This window comes from Hemiscyllium ocellatum, chromosome 5 (genome assembly GCF_020745735.1).
Source record: "Hemiscyllium ocellatum isolate sHemOce1 chromosome 5, sHemOce1.pat.X.cur, whole genome shotgun sequence".
NCBI lineage: Eukaryota > Metazoa > Chordata > Chondrichthyes > Orectolobiformes > Hemiscylliidae > Hemiscyllium > Hemiscyllium ocellatum.
In genome coordinates, this window is record NC_083405.1 from 91,743,434 (window position 1) to 91,755,877 (window position 12,444).

The 12,444-nt window shown below is 41.8% G+C and overlaps 1 protein-coding gene across 1 annotated transcript in view; it reads left to right on the plus strand.

Moving 5' to 3' along the window:
- plxdc2b (plexin domain containing 2b) overlaps positions 1 to 12,444 on the plus strand; it is a 430,770-nt gene that overhangs the window by 319,800 nt on the left and 98,526 nt on the right. The window contains exon 9 of the mRNA XM_060824983.1: positions 1,027 to 1,108. Within this exon, the coding sequence (XP_060680966.1) occupies positions 1,027 to 1,108 (82 nt within the window). The remainder of the gene's footprint in view (positions 1 to 1,026; positions 1,109 to 12,444) is intronic.

Consider the following 12,444-nt stretch of genomic DNA (forward strand, 5'->3'; position numbering starts at 1 on the left):
GCTGTGCTTTTCCAGCAACACACTCTCGTCTTTGATCTCCAACATCTGCAGTCCTCACTTTCTCCGTATCCCTTGATAACCTTCGCTTAATAAAAATTTGTCTGTCTCAGATTTAAATTTAACAATTGAATTAGCATTGACCACAGTTTAAGGAAGACAGTTCCAAATCTCCCCTAGTCCTTGCGTATGGAAGGGCTTTCTAACATCTCTTCTGACTGGCCTATCCTAATTCTTAGACTTTGCCTCCTAGTTCTAGAATCTTTAACTAGTGGAACTAGTTTATCTTTATCTGCTAGTTTATCATTACCTACTCCGTCTTCTCTCATTAACATCCTGAAAACCTCAATTCAATCAGCTTACCCTTGTTCAGTTTAGGAGGTGGGAGATAGCTGAGCTCCCATTAATGGCACTGCAGATAGTTATGGTGGCAGGAGGATTGTCAAACTCTGAAAACCCCAGTCATCTCCAGCCCTCCCCCCACCCTCCCAAATCACGTGACCACTGACTTATTACATCCATTTGAAGGGACAGGAGCTTATAAACTTAATCCATTTCTTTGAAGAAAAAGATTGCTCTAACTTCACTCCTAAGCGACCTACGTTTGAGATTTTATGATGAAGATTTTGAAGGATTTTAAGATCATGTCCTCTTCCCGAATCCCCATTGACTTACTGGACTCAAGCTAAGCACAAGCAAACACAAGCTAAGTTTAGATAACTCATCCTCAGAATGTTATCCTTTCGGGCCTGGAGTACTTCACGCTCAGCTAATGCAAAGTGGCTCAAGTTATGAGCTGAAAAAAATGTTAGGAACAGCTGATCCTTTGAGGTCAAAATTCCTTTCATAGTTATCCCTGGTGCATCCGATTAATAATCCTCATCATGGCGTAACAGGAAAGCTTTAATAGTTCGGTCATTTAAGCCATATTTTAACCTTTGGAAGAACTTCAAGTGGCTGTTCAGTTCCAGGATTTTGGCATGCTGCACGTTTGGCCTGATCTTCTTTCGATCTTTCTGTTACTCCCAGCTTGTCTCCAGTACAAAAGCTGCTCTTCCTGTATCAATGCACTGATTGGCTTCAACTGCACATGGTGTGACAAGCTCCAGAGGTAAGCCAGCTGTTCTGAGTGAACACTGCCAAAAGCAGATAATAATTGTTTTACTAAATGATGCTGAAGTTCAATAAATAGAAGCTATTGTAATTATTATCTGTGGATTAACTTTTTCTGAAATAGACATTACTTTTGAGGTATTATTACTTGTCCTGATCAGATATATAAATTGTCTTGTTGCAACAGTAAAGTTGGACCTTCGGTTTATTAAATAACACAGAAAATGCGCCTTTCAGAATGGAGTTAAAAGGGAGTTAAAAGTAGCGACAGGATACCATGGCAGGTAGATGAGGGACAGAGTTCTTCAGAAAAGAGATAAGTCTTTCCAACATTTTATAGTTTAGAGTTAAAAGTGGTTTTTGCAGCTGGGCAATTCCTCTAACAATGGTTTGCAGCTGCTGCAACAGCCAGAAAGGGAAGGAGAGCTTGTAAACCTGTCTGAAAAGCTGGCTGTCCTGCTGGCTGCTGGGAGACTGCTTCCAGCACTCCCCATACTGAAAGGGGCACTTACACGGGCATCCCTCTGTGTTCCACAGACATGACAAGGCCATTCTGCCATCCCAATCTCAAAATTTAGATTGCACAAGTCCATTGGATGAATTTACTGGTCATTCTGGGTAGGGTAGGCAATGGCTATTATTATTATTCATCCAAAAATCCAGGGAATGGACCTTGGTTCAAAGCTCGCCATGACAAATAATGGAATTTGAATTCAGTAATATTCTGGAAATAAGAGCTTCATGGTCACCGTGAAACCAATGCTGATTGTTAGAAAAAATCCAACTGGTCCCTTCGGAAAAGAAATTAGCACCCTTTCCTGGTCTGGCCTGCATTTAACTCCTGACCCACAGCAATATGCTTGACTCTTGACTGTCTCTTGGCAACTGGTGATGGGAAAAAAGTACTGCTCGAGCCAGTGAAGCCCTTATCCCATGTAAGAATTCAAACAAATTCACCATAGATCAACTTTAGTTTTAATTAAATTTTTGGAGTTGTTGCATTGAGTTTCTGAATTTGCCAGAATGTTGCTGTAATCTCCCGGGAAATGCAGAATGTCTGTGATCTGTCCACGCAGAGGCTGCGCTGGCCATGGGGACTGCAGATGAAGTGAACCTAGGACTGCAAAGTAATAACTAAATGGAGCAAATTGTAAAGCTATGCTTAACATTCTGTCCAGCAGCCCAGCATCATTCTCAGTCGAGTCTCTCATCTGAGTCTGCTGCTGCAGGACCCATCTGTGACTTGATTTTTCCTTAAATTGACACATAAACCACACATACTCCATGACCTACCTGTAAAGCATTCATATTTGGCAATTTTTTCATTGGAGCATAGAGGTTGAGGGGCAACTTCATAGCGTTTATAAAATCATTAGGGATATAGATAAGGTGAATGGCAGGAGTCTGTTTCCCTAGGTGGGGGGAGTTCAAAACTATGGCATATATTTTTAAGGTGAGAGGAGAAAGATTTAAAAAATACACGAGGGGCAATTTTTTTACACAGTGAGAGATTCGTTCACGGAATGAATTTCCAGAGGAATTGGTGGATGCAGGTGCAGTTACAACATTTAAAAGACCTTTAGATAAGTACATGAAGAAGAAATGGTGGGGGGATATAGGTCAAATACATGCAGGTGGGTGTGATTTTCTTTGGGAACACAGTCAGCATGGACTGGTTGGACCGAAGGGTCTGTATCTGTGCTGTATGACTCTATGACTTATCACACATGAAGCTCCATTCTGAAACAGCTTCAAAGTTATATACAGTGCCAGTATTAAAGATGGTAGCTGTTAATGTTACATCAAATGGCCATTTCATCAATGCTCTACAGTTGCTCTGTCTGGTCCTCCTTGGACAGCTGTGGCTGGGCATAGAGGAAGGAGTTAGGGTAGCCAGTAAGGGACGCTGTGGTGACACCATCTGTAGCCTGCTCACCATGTCAGATAGCAAGGTGAAGGTGAGGTGGAGTTAAGACGGAGCGTACAGTCATCCTGAATGTACGTAACAGCACTGGATGCCATGGCTCCATCAGAGTTGGTCCCACTATACAGGGAAATGTTCCCCTCCATAAGGCTCAGAAGGTACAGCTGTTCTTGTCCTGTGATTGTTCTGGCCTTTTTCTAGTAGCAATAGGACATCATGTCCTGCAAGAGGGAATGTCACTCATTGTGATGCACTGGAATGGGATGATGGGTGTGCCACAGCTGAATATCTGGAAGTATGTGAAAACTCTGGGAGCTGGGTTCAAGGCTGGCAATATTAAGTATCCATATGAGGGTGAAGTAGAGTATTAGGTTTTGAAAACCAAGTAATTAGAGTGTGATGAATTAAGAATGTGATGGGACAAGATGTTGCAAATTGTGATTGAGTTCAGTTTTCCCACTGCTGATTGCCTGCAGAGCCTCATGAACAGCCATTTTGAGTTGCTAGATCTATTCTAAATTTAACCGATAAAGTATGTTGGTTCTGTCACACACCACGCTGGAAAGCATTCTCATTGTGAGAAGGGGACTTAGTTTCCATGAGGACTGAACAGTAGACACTGCTATAATTACTGTCATGGACTGATAATTGGTGAGAATGAGATCTCTTCACCTCCTGTTGTAGACTCAGCCGAGCAGTTATGTCCTTTAGGACTCAGTCAGTAATGGTGTTCCTGAGTCACCCTCGGTGATTTGAAAAGTACATTATCCGTCTTTGACACCCTCAGTGCATCTTCGAATTGATGCTCAACATGAAAGAATACTGATCTTCTGAAGGCTGGGGCAGGGAAGCTAGTGGTTCAGTAGGTGACAGTCAGCAGGAGCATCCTTCCCCCACATTTGGCCCAATTCTTCAGCTTTATAAGGTTCAGCGTCAATGTTAGAGACTCCCTTGGCAACCCTCTGCCAAACTATTAGCACTGTGGCACCATCTATAGCAGGCCTGTCCTCTGTCACGTGACTAGCTTACAAACAAGATCTCCTAAGCTTCTAGATAGTGGTAAGTGGGACTTCGCAAAACCAACCAAGCTAAGTATGCTGTTGGTATTCCCAGTGCTGGAGGATTGGATTTTATTTATTTTGCTTTTTCAGTGGCAGGTTTATATAATTGAATGAGTTACTTGGCATTTTCCCAGGTAACTTAAGAGATGGCAATCTCAGTGCAGTGCATCTGGAGCCACGTGTCGGTTCAATTAGGTAAAGATGGCAAATTTCTTTCCCAAAAGGATATTAGTGAACTGTGGATTTTTAAAACAATAAAAAAAATGGTTTGTTGGTCTCTATTACTGAAACCAACTTTTAATTCCAAATTCATTCTTTTATTTCAAATTCTAAGCAGCTCTGATGGGATTTGAAACCATGTCCCCATAGCATTCACTCAGGCCTCTGGATTGCTGATAGACTGTCTTGTCCAATGACTACTGTCAGGTTTGCACTTCCAGCTACAGGCAATTGCCCTTTCTAACCACCTGCTTCCAATTTCTTCTGAAGATGATCCTCAAATGTCTTGGAGCTCTTGTGGTACAGTGGTAGTGCCTCGATCTTTGGGCCAGGAGACTTGAGTTTTAGTCCGACCTGCTCCAGAGATGTGGCATAACATATCTTAATAGGTTGATTCAAAGATGTCTGCAATGTCCATTCTTTAAAAGCCTATTGTGGTGTAGTGGCAATGTGCCATGCTGAGAGCCAGGAGGCCCAAGTTCAATTCCAGAGGTATGTTATAAGATCTCTGAGCAAGTTAATTTAAAAAAATCCTTAAATGCTGTTTGGAGCCCTATAGAATGACCGTGTGTCTCCTGCTATTCCTTTCTGTCATTTAGATCTTCAGTATAACATCCCTGATCCTGGAATCTTACCTCTGGTTTCTGTTGTCTTTGTTTGCAATTGCAGGCATAGTATTTAGCTGACATCCTGTATAACTCAGTATAGGGATAGGCTACCTTTCAGCTTGCTGTACCATGTTACACATACTAGTGCTTAACTCCCTGTTGAGCATTGAGGAAACCAGCAGGAGGAGTGGCTTGACTAAGTTCTGAAGTCAGACAAATGAGGTGGCAGCACTGAATTTGTATGCTGCCTACCTCGCCTGCAGTAGACACAGACAATTTTGAATCATGACTCTCACACCCAGAAAATGGTACAGTGGCCACACAAAATTGCACCCAAGAAATAAAATGACTTAAGCCCATTTTATTTTGTAGGTATTGCTGGCATTGCATATCACTGTAACGAGCAGGTAGCTGGAGCTTCTTTTCCAGAATGTCACCTGGTGACAAGTGGGGTCCCGCATGATTCAGTGTTGGGGTCGCAGCTGTTCACTTTATATATTAATGATCTGGATGAAGAGACGGAGGCATTCTCGTGAAGTTCTCCAATGATATGAAGTTAGGCGGACAGGCAGGTAGTACTGAGGAGGTGGGGACAGTTTAGGAGAGTGGTCCAGGAAATGGCTGATGAAATTCAACATGAGCAAATGTGAGGTCTTGCACTTTGGAAAAAAGAATACAGGCATGGACTATTTTTTTAAACGGAGAGAAAATTCATAAAGCCCAAAGTACAAAGGGATCTGGGAGTGCAGTCCAGGATTCTCTAAAGGTTGATTTGCAGGTTGAGTCCGTGATTAAGAAAGCAAATGTAATGTTGTCAATTATTTCAAGAATATAAAAGCAGTAATGCGCTACTGAGACTTTATAAAGCTGTAGTTAGGCCCCATTTAGCATACTGTGTCCAATTTTGGGCCCCACACCTCAGGAAGGATATACTGGCACTGGAGCGTGTCCAGCGGAGATTCACAAGGATGATCCCTGGAATGGTCGACCAAACATATGATGATTGGCTGAGGATCCTGGGATTGTATTCATTAGACTTTATAAGGTTGAGGGGAGATCTAATAGAAACTTACATGTTAGTGCTTGGCTTAGAAAGGGGTGGATGCTGGGAAATTGTTTCCGTTAGGTGGGAACACTAGGACCCGTGAGCATTGCCTTAAAATTAGAGGGGGGTCAATTTAGAACAGAAATGAGGAGACATTTCTTCAGCCAGACAGTGATGGGCCTGTGGAATTCATTGCCACAGAGTGCAATGGAGACCAGACACTGGGTGTCTTCAAGGCAGAGATTGATAAATGCTTGATCTCGCAAGAAATGAAGGGCTACGGGGAGAGTGCAGGTAAATGGAATTGAACCACACATCAGCCATAATTAAATGGCAAAGTGGACTCGATGGGCAGAATGGCCTTGCTTCCATTCCTATGTCTTATGGTCTTATGCAGGGTTACAGGGATGGGTCTGGGTGGGATGCTTGTCAGAGGGTTGGTGTGGACTCGATGGGCAAAATAGCCTGCTACTGCATTGTAGGTATCTCTGATTCTATGATTCTATAAAATGATCAAACTGTTAATTCCTTATTCGCATAATTCACATAATAAAGAACAAAATTCATAACCGTGATGGTTCTAACAAATGGATACATCTCATTAAAATATGCAAATAGGTTGTGTTAATTCCTTATTCGCATAACAGAATTGTTAAAATTGATCAAACTGTTGTCAAAGTAACATATTGCTGAATTTAAGCTAGAAACCAGTGTCCCATAAAATTATTACACACAGTTCTTCACAAATGAATACGTTTTAATCACTTTCTTAAAAAGGTGTGTATGATAGCACAGTTTGCTAACATAGTTTCCTTTGTAAATCAAGTAAGTACAGCTTCAGGCAAGAAACAGTAAAATCAGAACAAGATGTAGTTTCATCATGACCTCAGTTAGATTAATCTGATCACTCAACATTAAAAACAAGAGATAAAGGAGCACTGCACTGACATCGGGACACAAATAACAAGAACAGATGGCAAGTTTGGTGTTGAATCAAGTTAACATGCAAAATCCATTCATTAAATATTAGAAGAAAAACGTTTTTAAGCAAACATTGTAAGAAAATCTATTTTATATGTAACTTATATTGTTCAAAAACATTACGTGATAACCTTGCCTTTACTATATTAAGGCTATTTCTTGTTATACAAAGTTACAAGGCAAGGCTCTTCACATAGAATTTCTACCTAACGGACATGTGATTCAGAAGATTGAGTGCTGAGACCTCTGTGTGCAGTTTGTATTTCCCAATTTTCAAGATCTTAATTTTATTAACTAGAGAATTAGACCTTTTGATTTTCTGATCTGTTCTTCCATCAACCAAGGTGCTAGGCTTGAGTGGGAAATATTGCTTAATTTAGCCTCATGGCCAAGTTAATGGGAGTTGCACAAAACAGTTCTATAATCTGGGTCATTTTATGACAAGCTTGCTGAAACATCCTTAGATTGTGGCGCTTTTACTCCAGAGGGAACTTGAAATAATGGAAGCCTTTCACCAAGTCCCAGATGCATCCTACAATCATCATTCCTTCCATCATTTACTGCAGACAGCTGTCACAGGTCTATCTGCCTTTTGTACTGCAGAGTGCAGATACATTTTCTCTCTTTTTCCATTGCTCATCTGTATGATCTCAAATGTGATTGGGTTCTCAGCTATTTCCATTCCTCCAGTCAGACCTCTCATCCTGCATCCTCACAGTCACTTGTAGCATAACCGAAAGACCCAACCTCAGCCATTTCCTTTTTCCTTCTTAATCCCTGCTCCTTGGCAATTTTGTCTGCAGGTAGAAGGTCAGCTTCTACAAAAATGCCAGTGATACTTTATTTGATAATGCTATCCATCTGGCTTGCTGACTTGAAATTAAAATCACCGTTGTGACAGCACCATCGTAGCAAGGGCTTCAGTGCTGTCGGAGGCTTCACAACCTGCTCAAGGCAACACGGGATAAGTAAAAAATAACTAATCTTGCTAGAATTATTCACATATCTAGGACAGGTAAATGCTATGGTCTCCTTCCTATCGGAAAGATATTGTGAAATTTGGGGAGGATTTAAAAGAGATTTGCAGGGATGTTGCCGGGGTTGGAAGATTGAGCTATGGGGAGAGGTTGAATAAACTAGGGCTGTTTACCCTACAGCATTGGAGGCCGAGGGGTGACCTTATGGAGGTTTGCAGAATTATGAGGAGCATGGAATAGGATAAATCAACAGAGTCTTTTCCCTGAGGTAGGGGAGTCCAGAACTATAGGGCATCAGTTTAGGGCAAGAGGGGAAAGATATAAAAGACATCTCAGGAGCAACTTTTTCACGCAGAGGGTGGTACGTGTATGGAATGAGCTGCCAGAGGAAGTGGTGGAGGCTAGTACTGGATGGTTATGTGAACAGGAAGGGTTTGGAGGGATATGGGCCAGGTGCTGGGAGGTGGGACTAAATTGGGTTGGGATATCTGGTTGGCATGGATGGGTTGGACCGAAGGGTCTGTTTCCATGGTGTACATCTCTATGACTCTATAATTCACTTCAAACATTCGTAGGATCAAAGTCACCATCTCAACTCCCATCAACATCCTTGTATCTTAAATGTCTATTGCATCACTTCTAATGCAGAGTTAGACAGCTTCATAATTTTGATGTTCCCTTTAACTGAGAGCTGTTCTCAAACATAACCTCCAGCCTTTTGATAAGATCACTTGTATCTACCTCCTTCGCAACTAATCTTTGACTCAGTTGCCAGTTAAACCTCATCTGTTCAACTTGAGCATTTTAAGACTTGATTTCTTCAGTATGTTTGGTACTGAGCTCGCTGGCTTCACCCTACACCTCAAATATATCGGACTGATCACAGAAAGTTTGATATTTTCTCATTGTTCTACTGGATTAAGGAAATACTTTCATCCATGTTATAGAGTCATTGAGTCATAGAGATGTACAGCACGGAAACTGACCCTTCGGTCCAATCCATCCATTCCAACCCAATCTAGTCCCACCTGCCAGCATCTGGCCCATATCCCTCCAAACCCTTCCTATTCATACACCCATCCAGATGCCTTTTAAATGTTGCAATTGTACCAGCCTCCACCACTTCCTCTGGCAGCTCATTCCAGACATGTACCACCTTCTGTGTGAAAAAATTGCCCCTTAGGTCTCTTTTATATCTTTCCCCTCTCATCCTAAACCTACACCCTCTAATCCTGGACTCTCCGACCCCAGGGAAAAGAATTTGTCTATTTACCCTATCCATGCCCCTCATGATTTTGTAAACTTCTATAAGGTCACCCCTCAGCCTCTGACGCTCCAGGGAAAACAGCCCCAGCCTGTTCAGCCTCTCACTATAGCTCAAATCCTCCAACCCTGGCAACATCCTTGTAAATCTTTTTTGAACCCTTTCAAGTTTCCCAACAACTTTCCGATAGGAAGGAAACCAGAATTGCACACAATATTCCAACAGTGGCCTAACCAATGTCCTTTACAGCCTCAACATGACCTCCCAGCTCCTGTACTCAATACTCTGACCAATAAAGGAAAGCATACCAAGTGCCTTCTTCACTATCCTATCTACCTGCGACTCCACTTTCAAGGAGCTATGAACCTGCACTCCAAGGTCTCTTTGTTCAGCAACACTCCCAAGGACCTTACCATTAAGTGTATATGTCCTGCTAAGATTTGCAGTCCCTAAATGAATTAAACTTATTGGGTCATCTGATCAAGATCCCATTGTAATCTGAGGTAACCTTCTTCACTGTCCACTACACCTCCAATTTTGGTGTCATCAGCAAACTTACTAACTGTACCTCTTATGCTCATATCCAAGTCATTTATATAAATGGTAAAAAGGAGTGGGCCCAGCACCGATCCTTGTGGTACTCCACTGGTTACAGGCCTCCAGTCTGAAAAACAACCCTCCACCACCGCTCTCTGTCTTCTACCTTTGAGCCAGTTCTGTATCCAAATGGCTAGTTCTCCCTGTATTCTGTGAGATATAACCTTGCTCACCATGTCTTCAAATGACCTTGACAATATAATCATAGAATCCTTACCGTATGGAAGCAGGCCATTTGGTCCAACAGGTTCACACCAACTCTCTGAAGAGTAACCCTCACAGACCCATTCCCCTATCCTATTACTCTACATTTCCCCTGATTAATGCAACTAACCTACACGTCCCTGAACTCTCTGGGCAATTTCAAATGGCCAATTCACCTAACCTGCAAAACTTTGGATTGTTCTTCAACCTACACGCCAGCCAACACTCTGCATGAGAAGGAAAAGCCATCACTCACCAGAAATTTTTTGTCAAAATTCACTGTCTCCCACATTTAAAAATCTTATCAGAACATACCTCTTTGACTATGGTTTTCATCACATTTCTCCCTCTGCATCCTCATGCCTCTCAAATTTCCTGCGCAATATCTGCTGCAGCCACCAAAACTTCGCTCTGGAATATTTTAAAAGATGAATTATAATAATTATTTTTATTTGTGAATGAAATGTGGGCATTGCTGGCTAACCCAGCATTTATTGCCCATTACAATTGCCTTCGAGAAGGTAGTGGTGAGTTGCTTTCTTGAAGCACTGCAGGGCTGCAGCTAAACTAGTACTATTATGGGAAGGTTTCCAGGATTTGGATCCAGTAATAATTATGAAACTCTGATATACTTCCAAGTCAAGATAGTCTTTGGCTCCGGCGGGAATCTGCGTATGGTGATGTGTCCATCCATCTGCTGCCCTTGCCCTTCTTGGGATTTATATATCACCTCTTTAAATGGCACCAGTTTATTTTTAGACTTACACTGCTGATAAGACTATTCAGAAGTCTAGATTTGTACATCATGATTTTTATTTGTCAGTCTCAAGTACAATGCAAGGTTATAGTTATGGATGTGTGTTGTGCCTCCAGCAGATTATGTCCATATGTATCTCAGTTCTCCGTGAATCTGAGCTCGTTAAAATATTTATCTTCCATTTTTATTCCTTATATCAGTAATAGCAAAGCTAAGTGGCACACTTTCCACCACCTATGCCTCGAGCCAAATGGATCAACTGAAGGGAGATTGAAGGCGGATCAAGCAAAAACAACACAGGTTCTTGCAGAGATAGAACCAGAAATTTCAGAAGTGGAGCAGGGCTATTACACTGAAATATTAATTGTTTCCTTCTTCCCAGATGTTGTCTGATCTGTTAATCATTTCCAGAGTTTCCTTTAATTTCAACTTTTCAAACTTTATTCATAGAATGTGTGCATTCCTGGCTGGCTAGCATTTATGTCCCATCTCTACTTGCCTTTGAGAGGTGGTGATGAGCTATCTTCTTGAACTGTTGCAGTCTGTTTGCTATAGCTAGACCCACAATGCTGCTTGAGATGGAATCTTAAGATTTTAACCCAAGAATAGTGAAGGAGTTGCAATTATACTTCCAAGTTTGTATGGTAAGTCACTTGGAGGGGAACTTGTGAGTGTATCTGCTGCCCTTGTTCTCCAGAGGGTAGTGATCCTGGATTTGGAAGGTGCTGTCTCATGAGCCTCAGTGTTTTCTGCAGTGTATTCTTGTGGACGGTATACAGCAGCAATATTTTGGTTTTGATGAAGTTCTAACAAAGCGTGTTAATTAGTCAATGTCATGAAATATTGCTCAGACTCTTTCTTGCGTGTGGTTGGGAGAGAGACAGCAAAATATACGTCCAGAGTTTTCAGTTCCCAAATCCATCACTGGAGGCAAACACTCACTGATTGCCGGCACACTTCCATTGACCATTATAACTCCTGTCAATGACTACTTACACACCAACAAAATTTGAAATTGTTCACATGACCCAAACTACTGTTATCAGCTCATACCAGCTGCTCTTGATGCCTTTCTCATCGGTGACATGAGTTTGGATCTAAGTTTCATATTTCAGTGTAAGCATTTTCCGTGGAAATGCCAGTAGAAAAATTTATTACTTCCATGTTTTTATGTTGCCAGTAACACTGCCAACTGGCATTATAAGGGGAATGCTATCACAGAATTTCTGTTTAACACTTTGCAAAACATAACTTGCTGGCTACAATTCATCCAAGAACTCAGTCTGTGATGGGATTGCAGTTTCTATGAGATTTTATCTAAGTATAGCCTCTTTAGGTGAAATTCAATTTTAGAAAGGTCTGAGTGATGTGAGCTGTGCGAGGTTTGTGGTAGAATTGGACGATAACTCCATAAGGCTCATCTCGATGTCAGCAGCATCTTGCTCCATCGTTCATGCTGTTCACAAGTGCCATGGTGATTTTCTCGCCAGGCAGTGGCAAGTTGCCAGGTAAGGGGGATTATCATTTGTGAAGTGCCCTGTTGATCGTCCAATGGCCTCACCAATATTCAGCTTCCTATCATACCAAACTGGCAACTCAACATGGAAAACTGAGCAGGTTTCTGGAGCTTTCAGCTCACTGCTTGCTGCCAATGACCTCCATATTGGATACTGGGCACGAACATCTTAAAGCATGAT